The sequence below is a fragment of the Scyliorhinus canicula genome, chromosome 17, assembly GCF_902713615.1.
Source record: "Scyliorhinus canicula chromosome 17, sScyCan1.1, whole genome shotgun sequence".
NCBI classification, from domain to species: Eukaryota; Metazoa; Chordata; class Chondrichthyes; order Carcharhiniformes; family Scyliorhinidae; genus Scyliorhinus; species Scyliorhinus canicula.
This window is the reverse complement of record NC_052162.1, coordinates 39,930,956-39,952,449: the sequence shown is the minus strand read 5'-3', so window position 1 is coordinate 39,952,449 and position 21,494 is coordinate 39,930,956. Positions and strand designations below refer to the sequence as shown.

The window sequence follows — 21,494 nt, the reverse complement described above, 5'->3', positions numbered from 1 at the left end:
TGCCCTGGCGTGGTGAGGGGACCTGTTGGAATACTTGACCCTTGAGAAGGTTAAGTTTGAACTGAGGGGAACAACGGAGGGGTTCTACAAGTCGTGGGCATTATTCATTAAGCACTTTCAAGAACTGGATAACATCGAACATTAGTTGGGGGTGATGGGTGGGAGGGTTGGGGGAGGGAGGCTATGTATATTAAGGATGACTATGGGTGTCCCCTGATCCAGCTGATCACCTGGAATGTGAGGGGACTGAATAGGCCGGTCAAACGGGCCCGAGTGTTTGCGCACCTGAAGGGGCTGAAGGCGGATGTGGCTATGCTTCAGGAGACGCACCTGAAGGTGGCGGATCAGGTCAGATTGAGGAAGGGATGGGTGAGCCAAGTGTTTCATTCGGGGCCGGATGCAAAAAATCGGGGGGTGGCGATCCTGGTGGGGAAGAGGGTGTCGTTTGAGGCATTGAATGTGGTGGCAGACAGTGGCGGGAGGTATGTGAGGGTGAGTGGCAAGCTGCAAGGGGAGCGGGTGGTGCTGGATAATGTATACGCCCGAATTGGGACGATGCGGGTTTCATGCAGCGCATGTTGGGCTGGATTCCAGATTTGGAGGCGGGGGGCCTGATCATGGGGGGGGGGGGGGGATTTCAACACGGTACTGGATCCGCCACTGGACCGATCCAGTTCCAGGACGGGTAGGAGGCCTGCGGCGGCTAAGGTGCTGAGGGGGTTTATGGACCAGATGGGAGGGGTGGATCCATGGAGGTTTGCGAAGGCCGAGGGAGAGGGAATTTTCATACTTCTCCCATGTGCATAAGGCCTATTCCCGGATCGACTTCTTCATTATGAGTAGGGCGCTGATTGCGAGGGTGGAGGATGCTGAGTATTCGGCGATAGCCATTTCCGACCATTCCCCGCACTGGGTGGACCTCGAGCTGGGGGATGAGAGAGACCAGCGCCCGCTTTGGCGCTTGGAGGTGGGGCTGCTGGCAGATGAGGAGGTGGGGGGACGGGTTCAAGGATGTATTGAGAGGTACCTGGAGGCCAATGACAATGAAGAGGTCTGAGAGGGGACGGTCTGGGAGGCGCTGAAGGCCGTGGTTAGGGGCGAGTTGATCTCCATTCGAGCCCACAGGGAGAGAAGGGAGCAGAGAGAGAGGGAGAGATTGGTAGGGGAGATGGTGAAGGTGGACAGGAGATATGCGGAGGCCCCGGAGGAGGGATTGCTGAGGGAGCGACGCAGCCTCCAGGCTGAGTTCGACTTGCTGACCACCAGAAAGGCGGAAGCTCAGTGGAGGAAGGCACAGGGTGCGGTGTATGAATATGGGGAGAAGGCAAGCAGGATGCTGGCACACCAGCTCCGTAAGCGGGATGCGGCTAGGGAGATTGGTGGAGTTAAGGATCGGGGAGGAAATGTGGTGCGAAGCGGGGTAGACATTAATGGGGTCTTCAGGGACTATTATGAGAAACTGTATCGGTCCGAACCCCCGGCGGAGGAGGCGGGGAAGGGGCGCTTTTTGGACAGGCTGAGATTCCCGAGGGTGGAGGAGGGACAGGTGGAGGGACTGGGGGCGCCGGTTGAGCTGGAGGAGCTGGTCAAAGAGATAGGTAGCATACAGTCGGGGAAAGCGCCGGGGGACCTGTTGGGTCCCCTGTTGGTTAGGACTTTTAACGAGGCAAGGGAAGGGGGGGCTTTGCCCCCGACGATGTCTCGGGCGCTGATCTCCCTGATTCTTAAGCGGGACAAGGATCCCCTGCAGTGTGGGTCATACAGGCCGATCTCACTTTTGAATGTGGATGCCAAGCTGTTGGCAAAGATCTTGGCCGTGAGGATAGAGGACTGTGTGCCACAGGTTATTCATGAAGATCAAACGGGGTTTGTGAAGGGGAGGCAGCTGAACACCAACATAAGGAGGCTCTTGAACGTTATAATGATGCCGGCAGTAGAAGGGGAGGCGGAGATTGTGGTGGCGCTGGACGCGGAGAAGGCCTTTGATAGGGTTGAGTGGGGATACTTGTGGGAGGTGTTGGAAAGGTTCGGGTTTGGGGAGGGGTTTGTTAGTTGAGTGAGGCTGTTGTATGAGGCCCCGATGGCGAGCATGGCCATGAACAGGAGGAGATCGGAGTTGTTTCGGCTATTCCGTGGGACGAAGCAGGGGTGTCCCTTGTCCCCTCTGCTCTTTGCGATGGCAATTAAACCCCTGGCTATGGCGCTGAGGGAGTCGGGGAGTTGGAGGGGGCTGGTCTGGGGTGAGGAGGAGCACCGAGTGTCGCTCTATGCGGATGACCTATTGTTGTATGTGGCAGGCTCGGTGGGGGGAATGCCGGAGGTGATGGGGATTCTCTGGGAATTTGGGGATTTCTCAGGATACAAGATCAACTTGGGGAAGAGCGAGCTGTTTGTGGTACACCCAGGGGATCAGGAGGAGGGGGGGAATTGGCAGGCTTCCACTGAAAACGGCTGAGAGGAGCTTCAGGTACTTGGGGGTTCAGGTGGCCAGGAGTTGGGGGGCCTTGCATAAGGTTAATCTCACGAGGTTGGTGGAGCAAATGGAGGAGGAGTTTAAGAGGTGGGACATGTTGCCGCTGTCTCTGGCGGGTAGGGTACAGTCAGTCAAAATGACGGTGCTCTCGAGGTTTCTGATCCTGTTCCAGTGCCTCCCCATCCTTATCCCGAAGGCCTTTTTCAGGCGGGTTAATAAGAGCATTATGGGGTTTGTGTGGGCACACGGGACCCCGAGGGTGAGAAGGATGTTCTTGGAGCGGGGCAGGGACAGAGGGGGGCTGGCGCTGCCCAACCTCTGTGGGTACTACTGGGCTGCCAATGCAGCGATGGTGCGTAAAAGGGTGATGGAGGGGGAGGGGGCAACATGGAAGAGGATGGAGATGGCATCCTGTGTGGGCACGAGCCTAGAGGCGCTGGTAACGGCGCCGCTGCCGCTCCCTCCAACGAGGTATACCACGAGCCCGGTGGTGGCGGCTACCCTCAAACGTTGGGGGCAATGGAGATGGCATAGGGGGGATGTGGGGGCCTCGATGGGGACCCCCAATACGGGGCAACCACCGGTTTGTCCCAAGGAGAATTGATGGCGGGTTCCTGAGTTGGCACAGGGCAGGTATCAGGAGGTTGAGGGACCTGTTTGTAGATGGGAAGTTTGCGAGCCTGGGTGCGCCTGAGGGGAAGATCGGGCTCCCCCCGGGGAGCGCCTTCAGGTACATGCACGTAAGGGCGTTTGTCAGGCGGCAGGTGGCGGAGTTTCCTCTGCTGCCGCCGCGTGGGATCCAGGATAGGGTGCTCTCGGGGGTGTGAGTTGGTGAGGGGGAGATCTCGGCAGCGTACCAGGTGATGCAGGAGATGGATGAGGCCTCGGCCGAGGAGCTGAAGGGAAAATGGGAGGAGGACCTGGGTGAGGAGATAGAGGAGGGGACGTGGGCGGACGCCCTGGGGAGGGTGAACTCCTCCTCTTCTTGTGCGAGGCTTGGCCTCATACAGTTTAAGGTGCTGCATAGGGCTCACATGACTGGAACAAAGATGAGTCGGTTCTTCGGGAATGAGGACAGGTGTATCAGGTGCTCAGGGAGCCCAGCAAATCATGCCCATATGTTCTGGGCATGCCCAGCGCTGGGGGAATTTTGGAAGGGAATAGCGAGGACGGTGTCAAGGGTGGTAGGATCCAGGGTCAATCCAGGCTGGGGGCTCGCAATATTTGGGGTTGAAGTGGAGCCGGGAGTGCAGGAGGCAAAAGAGGCCGGTGTTCTGGCCTTTGCGTCCCTAGTAGCCCGGCGGAAGATTCTTCTTCAGTGGAAGGATGCGAGGAGGCCTGGGTCAACGATATGGCAGGGTTTCTTAAATTAGAGAAGGTGAAATTTGCCCTAAGGGGATCAGTGCAGGGGTTTTTCAGGAGGTGGCAGCCATTTCTGGATTTCCTGGCAGAACGATTGGGGGGGTGTTTGTTGAAGGGGCTGTGGTGATCGTAGATTGACCAGATACAAAAACAACAGAGCAAACACGAGCGGGAGAGCTATAAATACACTGGGACAGGATGTACAATTTTCTTTAACGATGTTCAGAAAATATGTTAAGAGAAAAAGGGGGATGTGGTGATCACAAGTTAACCAGATGCAACACAACTGAGCGACCACTAGAGGGAGCACGGGAGAGCCATATAAATAGATCAGGACAGGAAGTGAGGACACACTCTTCACAGCAGGCGGGCTGGTAAGCAGGACACACAGCAAGCAAAGCTGGTAGTTAGCACTGGAAGGTAGTTCTAGGTCGAGCTCTGGAAACTGAACGAACTCACAATAAAGCATCTTCTCCACACTTGAGACTGCGAGCTTTATTAAGATACGAGGAACAACACATGGTACCAGCAGTGATTTCAGGACGCTTACTACAGGACAACTCAGCTGCAGATACAGAAAGCACAAAATGGCATGGAAATCTCCTACTGGACATTTGACTGGGGAAGACATCGCTAATTCGAGGATGTGGCATGGATACCCACCTCAGCTGGACACGACTGGTAATGTAAGAAATGTCTGGAAAAGGTTCAAACAAATGTTCGATTTTTATCTCATAGCTAATGATGTAGCAGACGCCTCAGACAAAATTAAAATAGCAATTCTCATCGAAGGGCCTGTCAATAGGAAAGTGTATAATGGATTTAAACACTCAAAAGGTGAAGACAGGAACAGCTTACAAACGTTACTAAACAAATTTGAAGAGTACTGTGAGAAATTTGAACAGCAAGGCATGCTCACAGTCCAACCTGCACAGAGACTGAGTGATGCAAGACTTAAAAAAATCACAAAAAGATCAGGAAATCGCGAATGCACAGTACAGATCAAAAAGAAGAAATAACATGAATTTTTCACAAAGCCAAAACGCTGAAATCCAGTCCAGATCGGAAAGAAAAGGTAACTTACAACTTTTAGAAAGAAAAAACGCTGAAATCCGCGATAAAATGGCGTCGGAGCACATTTTGCAGTCTCTGGTAAGCAAAGAACTACAAATCGCGTCTGCGCATGCGCCGGAACCGGAAGTCGCGCATGCGCCGGAACCGGAAGTCGCGCATGCGCCGGAACCGGAAGTCGCGCATGCGCAGTTTACAAAAGATCGCGGCGCCGATCGTTATGCGCATGCGCAAGCCGCGCATGCGCAGTCAAAAAAAGTCTTCGTCGCGGACCGTCATGCGCATGCGCAAGCCGCGCATGCGCAATGGACACCGAACCGCACAAGGCAAGAAAGCCGATTTGCGCATGTGCAAGTCGTTCCTACGCGTGACGTCATGACGTCTGAGAATCCTGACCACGCCCACTTAAAAGGGAAATGCCCGAAAATTGAAAACAAGACACTTAAAGTGGTAAAACCAAATTTTCTTGCCTCAGAACACAGAAAAACGCCTGAACTTAAACCAACAGTGAAAAACAACTTGCACAAAACCTTGGAAAAAGCTGCCTTCACCACACACAGTGAAGCGAACAAAAAGAATTCCGACACAACAAAAGATGATTTGTTTTTCGACGATTACCTCTCAGACCTGACTGGGTCAGTCGGATATGCTTATCACAGCATCAGCGACACGGTCGCAAAGCACAACACGAACCAACTCGTGGTAGATGAATCCAACCAAGATGATTTGGTTTTCAAAGAATACTACTCAGACATGGCTGAGTCAGTCGGATATGCTTATCACAGCATCAGCGACACGGTCGCAAAGTTCAACACGAATCAACTCGTGGTAGAAGAATCCAACCAGGATGATTTGGTTTTCGGAGAATACTACTCAGACACAGCTGAGTCAGTCGGATATGCTTATCACAGCATCAGCGACACGGTCGCAAAGTTCAACACGAATCAACTCGTGGTAGAAGAAGCCAACGAAGATGAAATGGGTTTCAAAGAATACTACTCAGACATGGAGGAGTTATTTGGACATGCTGATCACAGCATCAGCGACACCGTTGCAAAGCTCAACACGACTCTACTCATGGTGGATGAATCCAACACCATGGTGCCATGGCAGCTCGTCGATACATTGGATGACAGCAATACCCAAGACGAAGACGACGCCACACAGAGAGCACAGGAAGACTCCACGGAGCGAGCGATGACAGGCTCCACAGTGCGAGTGATGAAAGACGCCAACAGGGATGCAAGCAAACACTCCCCGGCGGACACCAAGCATGAACAAGACCATGAAGGTAAACCCGCTGTACCTGAGCAACCGCAAGCAGACTATGAAAGTCTACCAAGCTCACAGGAACAAGAAGAAAGAGCGGACTATGAAAGTCCAACACGCTCACAGGAACAAGAAGAAAGAGCGGACTATGAAAGTCCAACACGCTCACAGGAACAAGAAGAAAGAGCAGACTATGAAAGTCCAACACGCTCACAGGAACAAGAAGAAAGAGCGGACTATGAAAGTCCAACACGCTCACAGGAACAAGAAGAAGACAATGCACCTCTGCCCACTGCATGCGAAGACAGTGACAAGGTGATCACACTCAACGTACAGGATCACAGTGAGACTGACAGTTCTCAGCTTGTCTGTACCGAAGCACAGAGTCGGGCCACCCAACAGTCCAGAGAGACGATGCCGAAAGAAAACATGCAGATTTTGACTCCAGAAGAGGAGCACCTGGAGCCCAGAGAGACAACGCCAAAAGAAAACATGCAGATTTTGACTCCGGAAGAGGAGCACCTGGAGTCCACAGAGACAATGCCGAAAGAAACCATGCAGATTCTGACTCCAGAAGAGGAGCACCTGGAGTCCAGAGACATCAAACAAAAAGAAACCATGCAGATTTTGACTCCAGAAGAGGAGCACCTGGAGTCCAGTGAGATAACATCAACAGAAATCATGAAGATTTTAACTCCAGAAGCGGAGCACCAAGAGTCTAGAGAAACCACGTCAACTGAAATCATGCAGATTTGGACTCCAGAAGAGGAGCGCCGAGAGTCCACAGACACCGCGTCAAATGTAATCAAGAAGACTTTGACTCCGGAAGACGAGCACCAAGAAAGCAAAGATGCGGAATCCAATTCTCCACAACTGATTGATGTCACCTGCACCGATGCAACATCAGATCATTCGCACCACTCGCGAGACGGAATGCTCAATGACTCAAATTATCCACTCGGGACACTCGTAGAGTATAACAAGAAAAACAAAAGTCAAAAGAAACACAGCAAGAACAAAAACAACATGAAGCGCGACAAGACCAACAACAATAGCAAGAAGCACAGCAGAAACGAGAACGACAACAGCAAGAAGAAAAGCAACATGAAGCGCGACAAGACAAACAACAATAGCAAGAAGCACAGCAGAAACGAGAACGACAACAGCAAGAATAAAAGCAACATGAAGCGCAACAAGACAAACAACAACGTCAGGCACAAAGATAGCGACAACGACAGAGGCAGAAACAACAAGAATGGCAACAAACACAACAAAGTCAGGAGCAAAGATAGCGACAACAACAAAGACGGAAACGACAAAAACAGCGACAAGTACGGCAACGGAAACAACAAAAACAGGAACGACAGAAACAACAGCAATGAAACAACGACTTGTACACAATGGCACTACTTGGCACATGATGGACGATGCCACAGCACACTGCAAAACGATAACAAGACTACAAACATGTCATGGGATGACAACGAATCGCACAAACTCACGTCTGCTCCAGAACGAGCAAGCACACCAGCATCCAAGGCGGATGAGACAATAAATCAACACCACAAGCACAAAAAAAAAAAGTCCATGCCAGTCAACATCAATGATGTGACCATGCAGACACCTCGGGATGACGCATTGGGTACTTAAGATAACAAGGAACACCAACAACATTCACAGCGGACTTGCAATATCAATATCACCACGTCATCAACAACAAAAAGAAAAAAAAAAAAAAAAAGCTCTGAACAAATTCATCAAGTTTGGACTCATAAATGTGTTTATTAAGTTTGGACATATAAATACATTGGCTTTGTTAACTAAGGCAATAGCATCATCACTTGTATAGATACGCATATCATAAGTTACTGTTTTGTATAATTTTCCTTAATGATGTACAGAAACTATGTAATGAGAAAGAGGGGGATGTGGTGATCGTAGATTGACCAGATACAAAAACAACAGAGCAAACACGAGCGGGAGAGCTATAAATACACTGGGACAGGATGTACAATTTTCTTTAACAATGTTCAGAAAATATGTTAAGAGAAAAAGGGGGATGTGGTGATCACAAGTTAACCAGATGCAACACAACTGAGCGACCACTAGAGGGAGCACGGGAGAGCCATATAAATAGATCAGGACAGGAAGTGAGGACACACTCTTCACAGCAGGCGGGCTGGTAAGCAGGACACACAGCAAGCAAAGCTGGTAGTTAGCACTGGAAGGTAGTTCTAGGTCGAGCTCTGGAAACTGAACGAACTCACAATAAAGCATCTTCTCCACACTTGAGACTGCGAGCTTTATTAAGATACGAGGAACAACACAGGGGCGAGCGCGTGTTTTGTGCGACTGGCGAGTGTTAATTTACCTCTTCCTTTGTGTATGCGCGGGGGTGGGTGGGGGGGCTACTGTTTTTTCTTTTTTCTGTTCTTTGTAAAAAAAATTACTTTTTGTTGTTGATATTTTATGAAAATTTTGAATAAAAATTATTTTTTAAAAAAAGATGACTATGGGTAATCCCTGATTCCTTTTTGTCATTTGTTTATGTAAACATGCGGGTTTCGGGGTTGGTGGGAGGATGGGATTGTTGTTATTGTTATGGAGATTGACATATCTGTTGCTGATTATTGTTGGTGGGTGTAAATTCGGGAGGAAATGTGAAAAAGGAGAAAAAAAATATTTAAAAAAAACACTCGGGCGGGAGTTTCCGGCCACACCCGCCCGGCGACCGGAGAATCCTGCCCGAGATCAATGGACTTCTCCATTGTCCGCAGCTCGCTCATGGCATTCTTGCGGCGGGTGGGGGGAAGAATCCAGCCCTAGGTTTCACAGAGCAAAACGGGGCAAGCTTCATCTAGATGAAATCAGGTGACTACAACCTAGGCAGCAGTTAGAACAGGGGTGGGCAAACTATGGCCCGCGGGCCGCATGCGGCCCGCTAAAGGTCTTTATGCGGCCCACCAAGTCATTAAAAAAAACATTTTTTTTAAACAAAAAAAAAAAAAATTTTTAATTATTTTTTTAAGGTTAATGGGGGGACTGTTGGGTTACTTACTGGTATAGGGTGGATACGTTGGCTTGAGTAGGGTGATCATTGCTCAGCACAACGTCGAGGGCCGAAGGGCCTGTTCTGTGCTGTACTGTTCTATGTTCTATATGAGACGCCCAGAATCATAACCGGGTGAAGTAATTATTTTACTTAATATACTATGCGGCCCTTTAAAATTGTGAATTTCTGAATGTGGCCCTTGCACGGAAAAGTTTGCCCACCCCTGAGTTAGAACAACACAATTGGTTCTCACATCCTTGAGTGGGTGTGGGAAGAAAAATCAGCCAAGGTTCTCGCCTCTGATTGCCATCTAGTGGTCTCTGTTGAGAAGTACATGTGTAAATGATGCATGAGAACAGGGGCAATTTCAGCTATGGTACCCTCAACAGAGAAATTGGCCTGAATTCTTTGGTGGTTACCATTCAATTATCCCCCTGGCAGCACACCCCTGATCACAGGTCTCACAGCAGCATCGGGTGGTTACAATTGGAAATCCCAATGACAAGCAGTGGGAAGATAGAATCCCGCCGTCAGGAACACGCAGCTGGGGGGGCCGGAGAATCATGCCCATTATCTGCCACAATCCTCCATTTGAGCTGACACTTAAAGAGCAGTCACTTAGTCTAAGGTATAAGAGCTGCCCAGCCTGTGGAACTGTACATATCAAAGTCCACTGCCTTCCGGAGAGATGGGGAGGAAGCTTAATTTATTGCAGGTCGTATTAACTGACACTCTGTATTCCCAATTAACATCAGCTTAAACAATAAAATATCGCTATGAGGTAACTTTCTGTGAATTAAATATATGAGCCAGTGGGAAATTAACAGAAACTGAGCTGGACTGATAATTTAAGAAATAAATTACAATGGAAATGTTTATAGCTCCGTCAAAGATGGAATTGATGGGGATGGTTGCAAAGAAGGACAACTGTTGTCACTCCCTCCATCAACAGTTTAGTCATTTGATTTGCTCAAATCCTTTACCTGACGATATTGATTGACTTGGTCTCACACTGGGATAAAATAAGATAATCCAGAGGCATGACTGTGGACAGTGTGGATTCTGACTCACTCTTCCTGGACTCAGCTTCCATTACAGAATCTTGAGTTGAGGGGAACTGATCTCTGGTCGCTGACTGTGATGTATGAGTTGAAACAGCAGGAGATGGTTGAAGAGATGAGGAGGTGGTAGGAGAAGAGCTCCCAAGGGAATCTGAAAGAGAAATATTCAGTATTTCATTCTATATTTAATATTGCTGCTTAGATGGTGCTTGGAAACCTTGCTTAAAGCTCTCTCCCCCCCCCCCCCCCACCCCCCCGCCTCCCCCAACAAGTCACACACCGCCCTGCATTGAAGGAATTGTTCTTGATCCGTCATTGTCGCTAGGTTAAAATCCTGGAACTTTATACTCAGCAATATTGTGGTGGCCTCTTTACTGCGCAAATTGCAGTGGTTTCAGAGGAAGCCTGAAGAACACTTAGAATGAGCAATAAATGCCATGCCAGCCTTGCAGTGACACCCACATCTTGAAATTGAATTATTTTAAAAAGCCAGGTACATGATGAAATTCCACACTGGTGTGAAGCGGGTCTATCAGCAGCATGAAGCGGGCTTGTAGCAAATAGTCGGCCTGTAATACACTGCTCCGGTTCTTATTTTCCGTTAACTTGGAAATTGTTGCCAAGGTTTAGTCAAGCCCGGTAACAGTGAGACTAGGTGATGGTCCCCCAAAAGAGTTTGAACTATTGTTCTGTGACCTTTAGTGGAAAGAAGATTGGGAATAGTGAGGGCTCAGCTGCAATTTCACTGTGAATCCATTTTGCACTGCTGGCATTAACCAATTTCACCCCCTGTAATTTTACTCCAGACATTAAACAATCGGTCATCTAATCAGTACCATGTATAGAATAGATCAGAAAAAGCAATGAATGGTACAGCACCCGTTCTATTCCTCTCTTCAGGCTCTTTATCCACATATCATTACTTGTAATGTAGAAGCTCGGTAACTACTTAATATAACTCTTACAACACCAGGTTAAAGTCCAACAGATTTGTTTGGAATCACCAGCTTTTGGAGCGCAGCTCCTTCATCACCTAAGGAAGGAGCTGTGCTCAGAAAGCTAGTGATTCCAAATAAACCTGTTGGACTTTAACCTGGTGTTGTAAGGCTTCTTACTATGCCCACCCCAGTCCAACGCCGGCATCTCCACATCATGACTTAATATAACTATCGATATAACTGATCATATTAACTGTAAATATGAATTATCAGACTATATATATAATTCAATTTAATCCCTTGCTTCTCTGCCCAGTTAATATCTTTTTGCTATTAATAATTTTGAGTGCAATGATGTTTTTGATATCGTGAAATTTGACATTTATCTGATATGATTATTTCTGTCACGAGTGGAATTCTAACATCTTTTCTCAGGAATACGGTTTTTACGATATATTCTTGCATGCAGCACATTCCTAATATTCGCCTCAATATTTGCACTGCAGGTAAAGGATCCTAATGCTGTGAAATTCCCATTCTCAACATTGTCCATCAGTATCAAGCATTCCCAGGTCAGTAATAGTGAAGAACAGCTGCAGTTTTGTGCGATGTGCCCCCTGCTTCTAGGAATTGGACAATCACTGACCAAACTAATGTCAGATAAATCCCATGTAGCCGGCAGATAGAGAAGACTTTTTACTTTGAGCCGGGATCCCACGATCTTTCTATATAAAATCACTTCACACAGTTTAGAAAACTGCCGCAATATAGTTACAATTTTTGTTTTACTTCTTATTTACTTTTACATATTCCCATTAATGTGTTTAATATTCTTCTTCAATTCTTTGTTCTCAACTTTTATTTTACCTCTGAAAAACCAAATAATTTATTGCTATTTATGGGAGAGTCCACCAGGGGACACCAAAGCTAAAGTTGCTAGGACTGCTGCATCCGTAACTACTGCACACATTCATTCCACTGTAGCTGTAAAGGCATCAGAATACTGGGCATATTTTAAAATTCTAAAAACTGAAGCTAACACAACCTTTTATTTCTACTTCAAAACCCTTTTTAGGTTCTCCAACATATTTTTCCCCATCATCATTCTTCTGCTGTGTGATCAGTCTTATTTTAGGCTGCAGATTTTGCAGCGCTCCTGTGAGAGTTCCTCCATGATTGACTGATAGGACAGGCACTCAAGTGGGTGGGACTGATCTTGACAGTTCTCACCCAGATGGAATGCATAGTACTCCATTCAGAGTTCAGTTTAGACAGAAAAAAGAAGCGTCTAATAAGGGCGGATGAATTGGGATACCAGTTCAAATAACAGAGAGCACAACCTAAGTTAGGAATAAAGTCTAAAAGTCAAGGACAAATTTTTCCACATAAATTGTAATGGAGGAATAAATGACCATGAAGCTCTTGAATCACACAGTAGACATTGGTGCAAGAGATTGAGATACGTTTCTCATTTATGGTCACCCGAGTTATGTGGTTTGCCAGGTTCCTGCTCCCAATGCAGTTCAAGAAAAGCCTGTCCGAATGTACAGCTCATTCCTTCCCCAGTACCAATTGTAGGAGTCAAAACAAATTTCTCTGCATCAGTCTTTGAACCACGCACTCTGATCTTATTTATTCTATTCCTATTTGCTCATGGCTCAGGCAGTATTACCACCATTATGGTTCTGCTTTTTAATTTCATAGAATCCCTACAGCACATTGGAGGCCATTCAGCCCATCAAGTCTGCACCGGCCCTACCGAGGTCCACTTCCTTGTAACCCCACATAACAATTGGACACTAAGGGGCAATTTAACATGGCAAATCCACATAAACTGCACATCTTTGGACTGTGGGAGGAAACCGGAGCATCCGGAGGAAACCCACACATACACGGAGAGAACGTGCAAACTACACCCAAGGCCGTAATTGAACCAGAGTCCCTGAAACTGTGATGCAGCAGTGTTAACCACTGTGCCACCGTGCTTCCCCATTCAATAACCTTGCTTCCACCATCTTCTGAGGCAGCTACACGGTGGAGTGTTGTCTGATTACTGTTAATATTTATTTTAGCTGGACCTCTGTAATAATTCACCTTCCAGCAATAGAGGGCAGGATTTTCTGGCCTTTCCCCCCAGTGGGATCCTCTGACCCCGCCAAAGGTGACCCCCTGCAACGGGTTCTTCAGCAGCGTGACAGGCAAGCCACAGAAAACAGCAAAGGCATCTGCGGGACCAGAAGGTCCTGCTGACAGCCAGTGGCAAGCCATCTCCACCACCAATTTATCTGTGGAACTCTTTGCCGCAGAAGGCTGTGGAGGCCAAATCACCAAGTGTCTTTAAGGCAGAGATAGATAGGTTCTTGATTAATATGGGGATCAGGGGTAATGGGGAGAAGGCAGGAGAATGGGGATGAGAAAAATATCAGCCATGATTGAATGGCAGAGCAGACCTGATGGGTCGAGTGGCCTAATTCTCCTCCTATGCCTTTTGGTCTTATTTCAGCGTTAGCATTTAGGCAAAGTCACATTTATTGGCCGTGGGGGAATTATGAGCTGGAATGGAAACCTTCAGTGGCCGTGATCAAGAAGGAAGGACAACAATACCAGGATTCCTGCTGTTGATTGCTAATCAATGACCCTACAGAACAGTGCACATGTGCGTATATATGTTGGGTGGATCAGCTAAGCCCAACAACCAAATAGGCCTGCTCACACTCAAATGAAGAATGGTCAGAATGGTGCCATCTGTGGGATTCACACTGCATTAAGAGTCAGCACCCTCTAAAGAGAAGGGGCGAGTCATCGGGGAAACAAAGACCGTCATGCAAGACAAAGAAGGGAACAAGGATCCGAAGGTAATGCAAAATATAGGATCCGACAATAATGCCCTTCACTAACCTTCCTGCTACCCTTTAAGCTACAGTGATTTCCCCGTGGTACAGCGAAGCTAAAGGAGACTCTCCAGCTCAAGTAATCATATCATCATGCATCAGTGTCAGTGCCTTGCACTCCTGGCAGCCACATCAAATATTCATGCACCATTTCTAATTAGAGGACATGGAAAGGTTTTAAAAGAACTCTTTAAAAATAAAACATGAAATATATTCAAATGAACACAATATATGCGCTGCATTTCACAATTAAACCTTGTGAAATGGATTTGTAAACTGGAATATGTAAATTATCACAGCAGGTTCATTAGAATGCAAAGGTCTTTAAAAAAAACCTGGCTGGTTAGCAAAACATGATTGGTGAGTAATAATCAGAGTTACAATTAAGAATGCTGCTTAATGACTCCTTTTGAAGGAAACGGAAGTTATTTTTAACTCCTTTGTAGCCTGATTGGGTTAAGGTATTGCCTGATATAGTATGACGCAACTTAGGCCGGTTGACTCTTCAGTTAGTGCTGCAATGAGCTTCAGTGAGGGAAAGGGGAAACCATTCTTGATTACCAATAACTGACTGATGAAAGATATGTTTGTGTGGATGCAGGCAGCACCCTGCTGCCTCCGGTGTTTACATCACTGTGACTTTTTGATATATCTCACATCAAGTCGGACTAGGACAGGATTTGGTCATTAGGTGGCTCTGATGAAAGTGGTGGGTCTATTAAGGAGTTCACCTCCACATCTTCACACCCAAGGGCAAAGGTTCTGGTACATCACACATTGCTCTAGGTGCTAATTAATAACCACATTATGCTTCACAAGGCAATGCAACCCAAATGTAGGTCAGCAAAAATAGTCTCATCAACTGGAAAATGCAACCCACAGTATTAAAGGCTCGCAGTATGTACAGAATTTTAAATAGGATGTAGGACAAAGTGATATACACTTCTGGATCAACGTAGTCTGTGAAAGTAAATCTACGAAGTGGAACAGATAAAGTTAAAGGTGTCTTTATGTTAAAATGAAACAAATGATAAATAAGCAGTATGAATGACCTTTATTGTTCATGTACCAATGTTTCCTGAGTGGCTGTCAGACGATTAGGTTCAAGTCTAAACTCACCAACAGAGTCTGTTGAGTGTCTTATGATATTAAATAGTGCCATTAAACCTTGTGCCTGCATTGTCAATGAACCTTCATATTTTCAATCAAATTGCCTTGGGACTTGAGGGAAGTAGCACTGGTGTAATAATGGTGGCTAGCAACTCACTCTAAAAACCTAGTAACAGTGTACAGGCAACTTGTATTCATAGAATCCCTACAATGCAGAAGGAGATCATTCGAAGGTCAAGTCTGCACCAACTCCGTGAAAGAGCAATCCATCCGGTCCCCAGATTATTAAGAGAATTGACCAAATTGAACTACCCAAATTATGCAGTATGGTGAAGGGCCGAAGTGTGAGGTCGCAGCTTGAAATGTTGAAATTAAAGGCATGATTTAGCCAAAACGTGTGGTAGTAAGTGGGAACTGCCACGAGCTTCCCAACGCTTGACCCAGCAAGTCACCACTATAAAATGTTAATTAGTCCACTTAACGAGACCCCATGGGCTTCATGCCGCAATTGACTGTCCCGCTGGCTGACTTGCTGGGACCAGGCTGCCCCCTGCCAACAGGGGAGAGTGGCATTGATGCTGCACACCCAACCTCACTCAGCTCGCAGCCAAGGCACCGAGGAGACCGGCCCCACAATTCGGGGATACCAACTTGGACAGATTGTTGAATGCGGTAGAGGCCTGACGGGATGTCCTGTTCCCCCGAGAGTCTCGAAGGATCAGCCATAGGGCAGACAGTGCCGCCTGGGAGGAAATGGCAGAGTGGCAGTCAGCTCGGGGAGCATCACCAGGAGGACCGGTACCCAGTGCCGTACGAAGATCAATGATCTCCACTGGGCCACACAGGTGGGTTGGCACAGGAAACCCCCTCCCCCTCCAAGAATACACCTGGCACCGCGCAGCACCATTCTGTGCCACAACCCACCCATGTCCAGCAGTGCCACCCATGCCGCCCCACCCCCATACCCCAATACTCCCCATTTCCCCTTCTCCCCGTCCCACCCATACCCCCAATCCACCCCATCCTCCATCTCCCCATTCCCTCCAGTACTCCCTACCCCCTTCTCCACATTCCCCAATGCCCCCATCCAAACCCTCCCAGCACTGGCGCAATGACGGTTCATGATGCTCCCGCAGATGTCGGCCTATGACTGACGGAAGAGGGCCCAGACGGGCGGTGTGGAGCCAAACATCACAGTCCTCACCCCCTACAATGAACAGGGGCTGTAGGCCCCGAGGGTAGCCGAATACAGATCTGTCGCCGATGTAGAGTGCAGCGCAGAGGTGAGAGTCCATCGGTCCCCAGCCAGATGACCTGTCACATGTGAGATGTTAATGCCATGCAGACCACCCCATCCCTCCCCATTGACAACGTCCTTTCTCCCACAGGATCCTCATCCGACGGTGTCGGCGCGACGTGGCTGTTAGCTCGTGCGTAGACAATGGATTGGGCATCATCAGGTAAGTTAGCAGTAGAGGTCACACAAGTGAAAAATACAAATAGATTCAGAGATAACTGATGTATTTGTGGAGAGTGGAGAATAAAATGAAAAATGAAAATGATAATCGCTTATTGTCACGAGTAGGCTTCAATGAAGTTACTGTGAAAAGCCCCTAGTCGCCACATTCCGGCGCCTGTCCGGGGAGGCTGGTACGGGAATCGAACCGTGCTGCTGGCTTGCTTGGTCTGCTTTAAAAGCCAGCGATTTAGCCAAGTGAGCTAAACCAGCCCCTTGAGGGATATAATGAGGGATATAAGGAGACATTTTCTACTTTTAAAAGCCATTATTTTAATGTTACTATTTATATCTGTTAATCTCACAGACATGGGGTGGTATTCTCCCCTACCCGGTGGGGTGGGGGGTCCAGGCGAACCCGAGTGGCGCCAACCACTCCGGCGTCGGGCCTCCCCAAAGGGGCGGAATTCTCCACACCTTTAGGGGCTAGGGCTGCGCCGGATGGGTTGGCGCCCCGCCGGCCGCCGCGAACGGCCTTTCCGTCCCGCCAGCCGGCGCGAATGGCTGGCCGAAAGGCCTTCGCCGGACGGCGTGAGGCCACACATGCGCCGGAGCGTCAGCGGCCGCTGACGTCATCCTGGCACATGCGCGGTGGGGGGGTCTCTTCCGCCTTCGCCATGGTGGAGGCCGTGGCGGAATAAAAAGAGTGCCCCCATGGCACTGGCCCGCCCGCTGATCGGTGGGCCCCGATCGTGGGCCAGGCCACCGTGGGGGCACCCCCCCGGGGTCCGATCGCCCTGAGGCCCTCCCAGGACCCCGGGGTCCGCTCGCGCCATCTGCTCCCGCCAGCACCAGAGGTGCTCCAATTCCCGCCGGCAGGAGAGGCCTGTCAGCAGCGGGACTTCGGCCCATCGCGGGCCTGAGAATCGCTGCAGGGGGCCTGCCGACCGGCGCAATTCCCGCCAGCGCCGATTCCCAGGTGGCGGAGAATTCCAGCCACGGCGGGGGCGGGATTTACGAAGGCCCTGGACAATTCCCCGACCCTGTGGGGGGTCGGAGAATTCCTCCCCAGGTGACTTTCTTGTCGGAGTCTTGCAGGCCACGTGACTCCCCATCCAATGGAATAGGAGCGTGCGGGGATCAAAGCTGAGTGCAGGCTTTGGTACCCACAGTCAAGGCCTGGACAAAGAGATTGTAGGAGTTGTGGTTTGCTGTTGCTGTGTATCGTAAATAGTTGCATGTAAATGGTTTTTCTGCATCTCAATGAATAGTTATTCCCTTTATCCACTGGTAGTTTCCTGGAGATTTTGTTACCACATTATCCTTATTCTTCAAAAGCAGGGAATAAAGAGTGCGATCTACCTGCCACACTGCGGCGAAGAATGGCGCAACTGGTAGATGGTGGGATCCAGCCGGCTCACCATGCTTCCTGAGATCTAACGTGATCTCGCGAAACATCGCAATCTGAATCCCACCCATTGTGGTCCGATCAGTAATTCGCAAATCTGCATATAGGAGCAAGACAGCTAGACTCACTTGCCTGATCTACCAAGTCCCTAGGATCCAGCCCCTGCACCTCAGAGACCTCGGACAAGCACTGTTTAGTGCTGATCTGCACAAGCGGGGACCAGATGGGGCGGCACGTGGGGGGGGTCTCTCCCAGGTGGTTGCCTTGGGACAGAGTGGCACCTTGGTACTGCTGGTGCCATCTGGGCACCTTGGCACTGCCACCTGAGTGCCTGCCTGGCACTGACAGCTGGCAGGGGCAATGCCAAGGTGCCTGGTGGCATTTTTCCCATGACGAGGATCGGGCCAGGGCGTGCCCTATACATGTGAGGTGAGGTGCAGGGGCGGGGGGGGGGGGGCTGAACGATCGGGACACCATTTAAAAATGGCGCCTGATCTCTTCCTGCACTGAGGTGTTCCAACCAATGGAGCTTGTCAATGGAGGAAATGGGACTAAATGCGGTATCGCCGGGGCATTTCCCGCTCAGACCTCAAATTTCAACGAAGTCCCGATAGATAGCATGGTATTTCTTGGCGCTGCGACACGCCCACCACGGGATTCTTGCAATTCGGTTAGATCGTACCCCCAATATGATGACCCTAGAATTAGGGTTCACTGGAAACAGAAGACTATTCCTGGATTCCAAACATTTTATCAATGCTTAATTGTTTTCCCCCACCCCCTCCCTCCCAGAATTTACCTGAGGGCTGCTGTCAATGTTACAGTGGCCCAACATTTATCTGTGCATCGCCAATGAGCTATCTGGAGCCATACAGTAGATGTGTGCAGCTTAGCAGTTTGATTAAAGCTAATTGGGATTTAGTATTGGGATTATTCCTTGTGCCCAGTGAACCAGTTTAGGCCCCTTATCTCTGTAAAAAAAAAATTTACTGGGGGTCGTGGACATTTAGTGATTCTAAACATTTTTTGTGTTTATTAATATTCCATCTACTAATATATTTGTTCACTCAATGGAGCCATTAGACTGTCTTTGAATGCTCCGAATAAAGTTTTCCAATTATCAAATTGGTCACGCCTTGGGGAAAAAGATAAGTTGATGAACGAGATCGGGTTCACTTCACAGCAGTTCCACCTTGTTGATTACAGGCAGAAAGGAAAGAATAGAGAAAAAAAGACAGCAAAACCAGGCATTTTGATGAGGCTTAAGTGAAATAGAAATTGGCTGTTGATCATCATTGAAGTTTACAATAATGGCACCACATTTATTAATCCTTCAGAATGAGTGTCACCTTAATGATTCTGATTATCAGCATCTGTAGTGAAATGTTGGAAAGTTTCATGGGCTAATTGGCTCTTTCCTCCAGTTTTTCTTGACACTGTGTAAGCTAACTTGCTTCAGTAAAGTTTGATTTAGTGGGATTTTTAAACATAAATTCCTGTTTCTTTTCTCCAGTACTGTACAGCCTGTATGTGTGTGTGTGTGTGTGTGTGTGTACATACACATACATACACACATAGGAAAAATTACAAGTTTAAAGAAAATGCCACTTCTATCTTGCTTTCCATTCACAGAATCACCATTTTTGCATTGTGACTGAATGTTGTGACTTTTACTGAGAATTCAATGCCCAGATAAAATATTTAGCATTGTGCGAAGCCGCAAGATGCCCTTCCCTTTAACAAGCTTTAATGGATAGAAAGGACACTTGACTCACTAAGTCAGCACAAGTTGTAAATGCAGTGACATCCATTGGTTTTCAAGGAAAAAATAACATCGCAGATGTAAATCATTCATGAGACAGATCAAATTCTTTTGGATTTCTATGCACAGCAGTATCAAACCCATGATCCTTTCGCTATTTGACCTTAGGCTCTTAACAAACAAGATTGTCTTTATTGAGTTCCAATCCAAGGGACCCCCCTGATAGATCAATGGCCTACTAATGTGTCAACCAGCTACTGGGCAGTATTATCAGTCAATACTAAAGGATTTATTTTATTGTAACTGTGACCTAAATGGATTTCTTTGTGCCGTCAGCTGCCATGAGACATACTCTGGACTGGATGATGGACTGTGTCATCTCAGGAGAGACAATAACCCTTTGACATTCCAAATGCCAGCACAAGGCTAAACCTTCTGCCCTGAATTAGAAAACATGGACAGATAGGACTCTAAAGCGGAAAACGAGGTAAATCTCTTTTTATCTTCCTCTTTGAATATACTGCCTGTTGTTGGGCTTCTCAAGTCATCAGGCATCCTTTGCTGACTCACAGATATGCAGCTCTTTATGTTGATTAGCAGTGAAGTCTAGACACTACAATGATGGTAGGCATCACAATTGACCTCCATTCTGTCCTCGCCAAAAATGCACACCTGCACCGTGTGCCAGTTTGTCATTGACTGCAATCAGGAGCAGAAATTCTGCCTTTTTTTCTCCCCCAGTTTTTAGTCCAGGATACTGAAGCCAATTGTAGCACTCAATCTGCTCCCCTAATTGAGACAGTAATCAGTGAAGGCCAGAAAGTCAGCCTGAGAACTTGTGTTTGTCTGGTCCCTATCCAGCGGCATTTAATGGAAATTGTATTGGGCAACTTTAAGTGTGGGTTTGATTATGATGCCTTTCACAGTTGAATAACCTACTAAGACCTAATATTTAGACCCGCACTACAGAATGGGCATCTAGATGGATTACCTATCAAACAATACACCAGCAAATATATGCATCTTCAAACGTGAGAGATTTAAATATTGCTGCAAAAGGTGATTTTTTTGTTGAGGTTTTCTATCTTGCACCCGTTGGAACTTTCGCAAGAATACAACAGGAAGGAAATAAACAATTTTATGCAATTATCAGCACTCTTTTCTTGTACAGTATAAATTTGTTGATTTTCCTTACATTTTATTCTTGTGAATGCCCTGATGAGTACAAGGCCAAAGGTTTCAACAAAAATCTCTCAGGAACACATAAAAATGGCAGGCAGACCCCGATTCCAAGATTCCCGATCCAGTTCTCATCTCTGGCAGTGTTTATGGGTATGGGATAAAGATACGGGCAAGCCACCTGTATACAGCACTGATGCTGGAATGAAGAGCTTGTCGTATGAGGAACGGTTAAGGATTCTGGGTCTGTACTTGTCGGAGTTTAGAAGGATGGGGGGATCTTGTTGAAACTTACAGGATACTGTGAGGCCTGGATTGAGTGGACGTGGAGAGGATGTTTCCACTTGTAGGAAAAACTAGAAGCAGAGGACACAGTCTCAGACTAAAGGGACGATCCTATAAAACAGAGATGAGGAGGAATTTCTTCAGCCAGAGGATGGTGAATCTGTGAAACTCTTTGCC

General features: G+C 47.8%; 1 protein-coding gene across 2 annotated transcripts in view; it reads right to left on the bottom strand.

The window, feature by feature from the left end:
* Positions 1-21,494, bottom strand: part of gab3 (GRB2 associated binding protein 3) — a 195,089-nt gene that overhangs the window by 70,933 nt on the left and 102,662 nt on the right. For both annotated transcript variants that reach the window (XR_005457637.1, XM_038774678.1), the window contains exon 3: positions 10,211-10,439. Coding sequence is in view for 1 of the 2 variants with exons in the window: in XM_038774678.1 (XP_038630606.1) it covers positions 10,211-10,439 (229 nt within the window). In the remaining variant the exon portion in view is untranslated. The remainder of the gene's footprint in view (positions 1-10,210; positions 10,440-21,494) is intronic.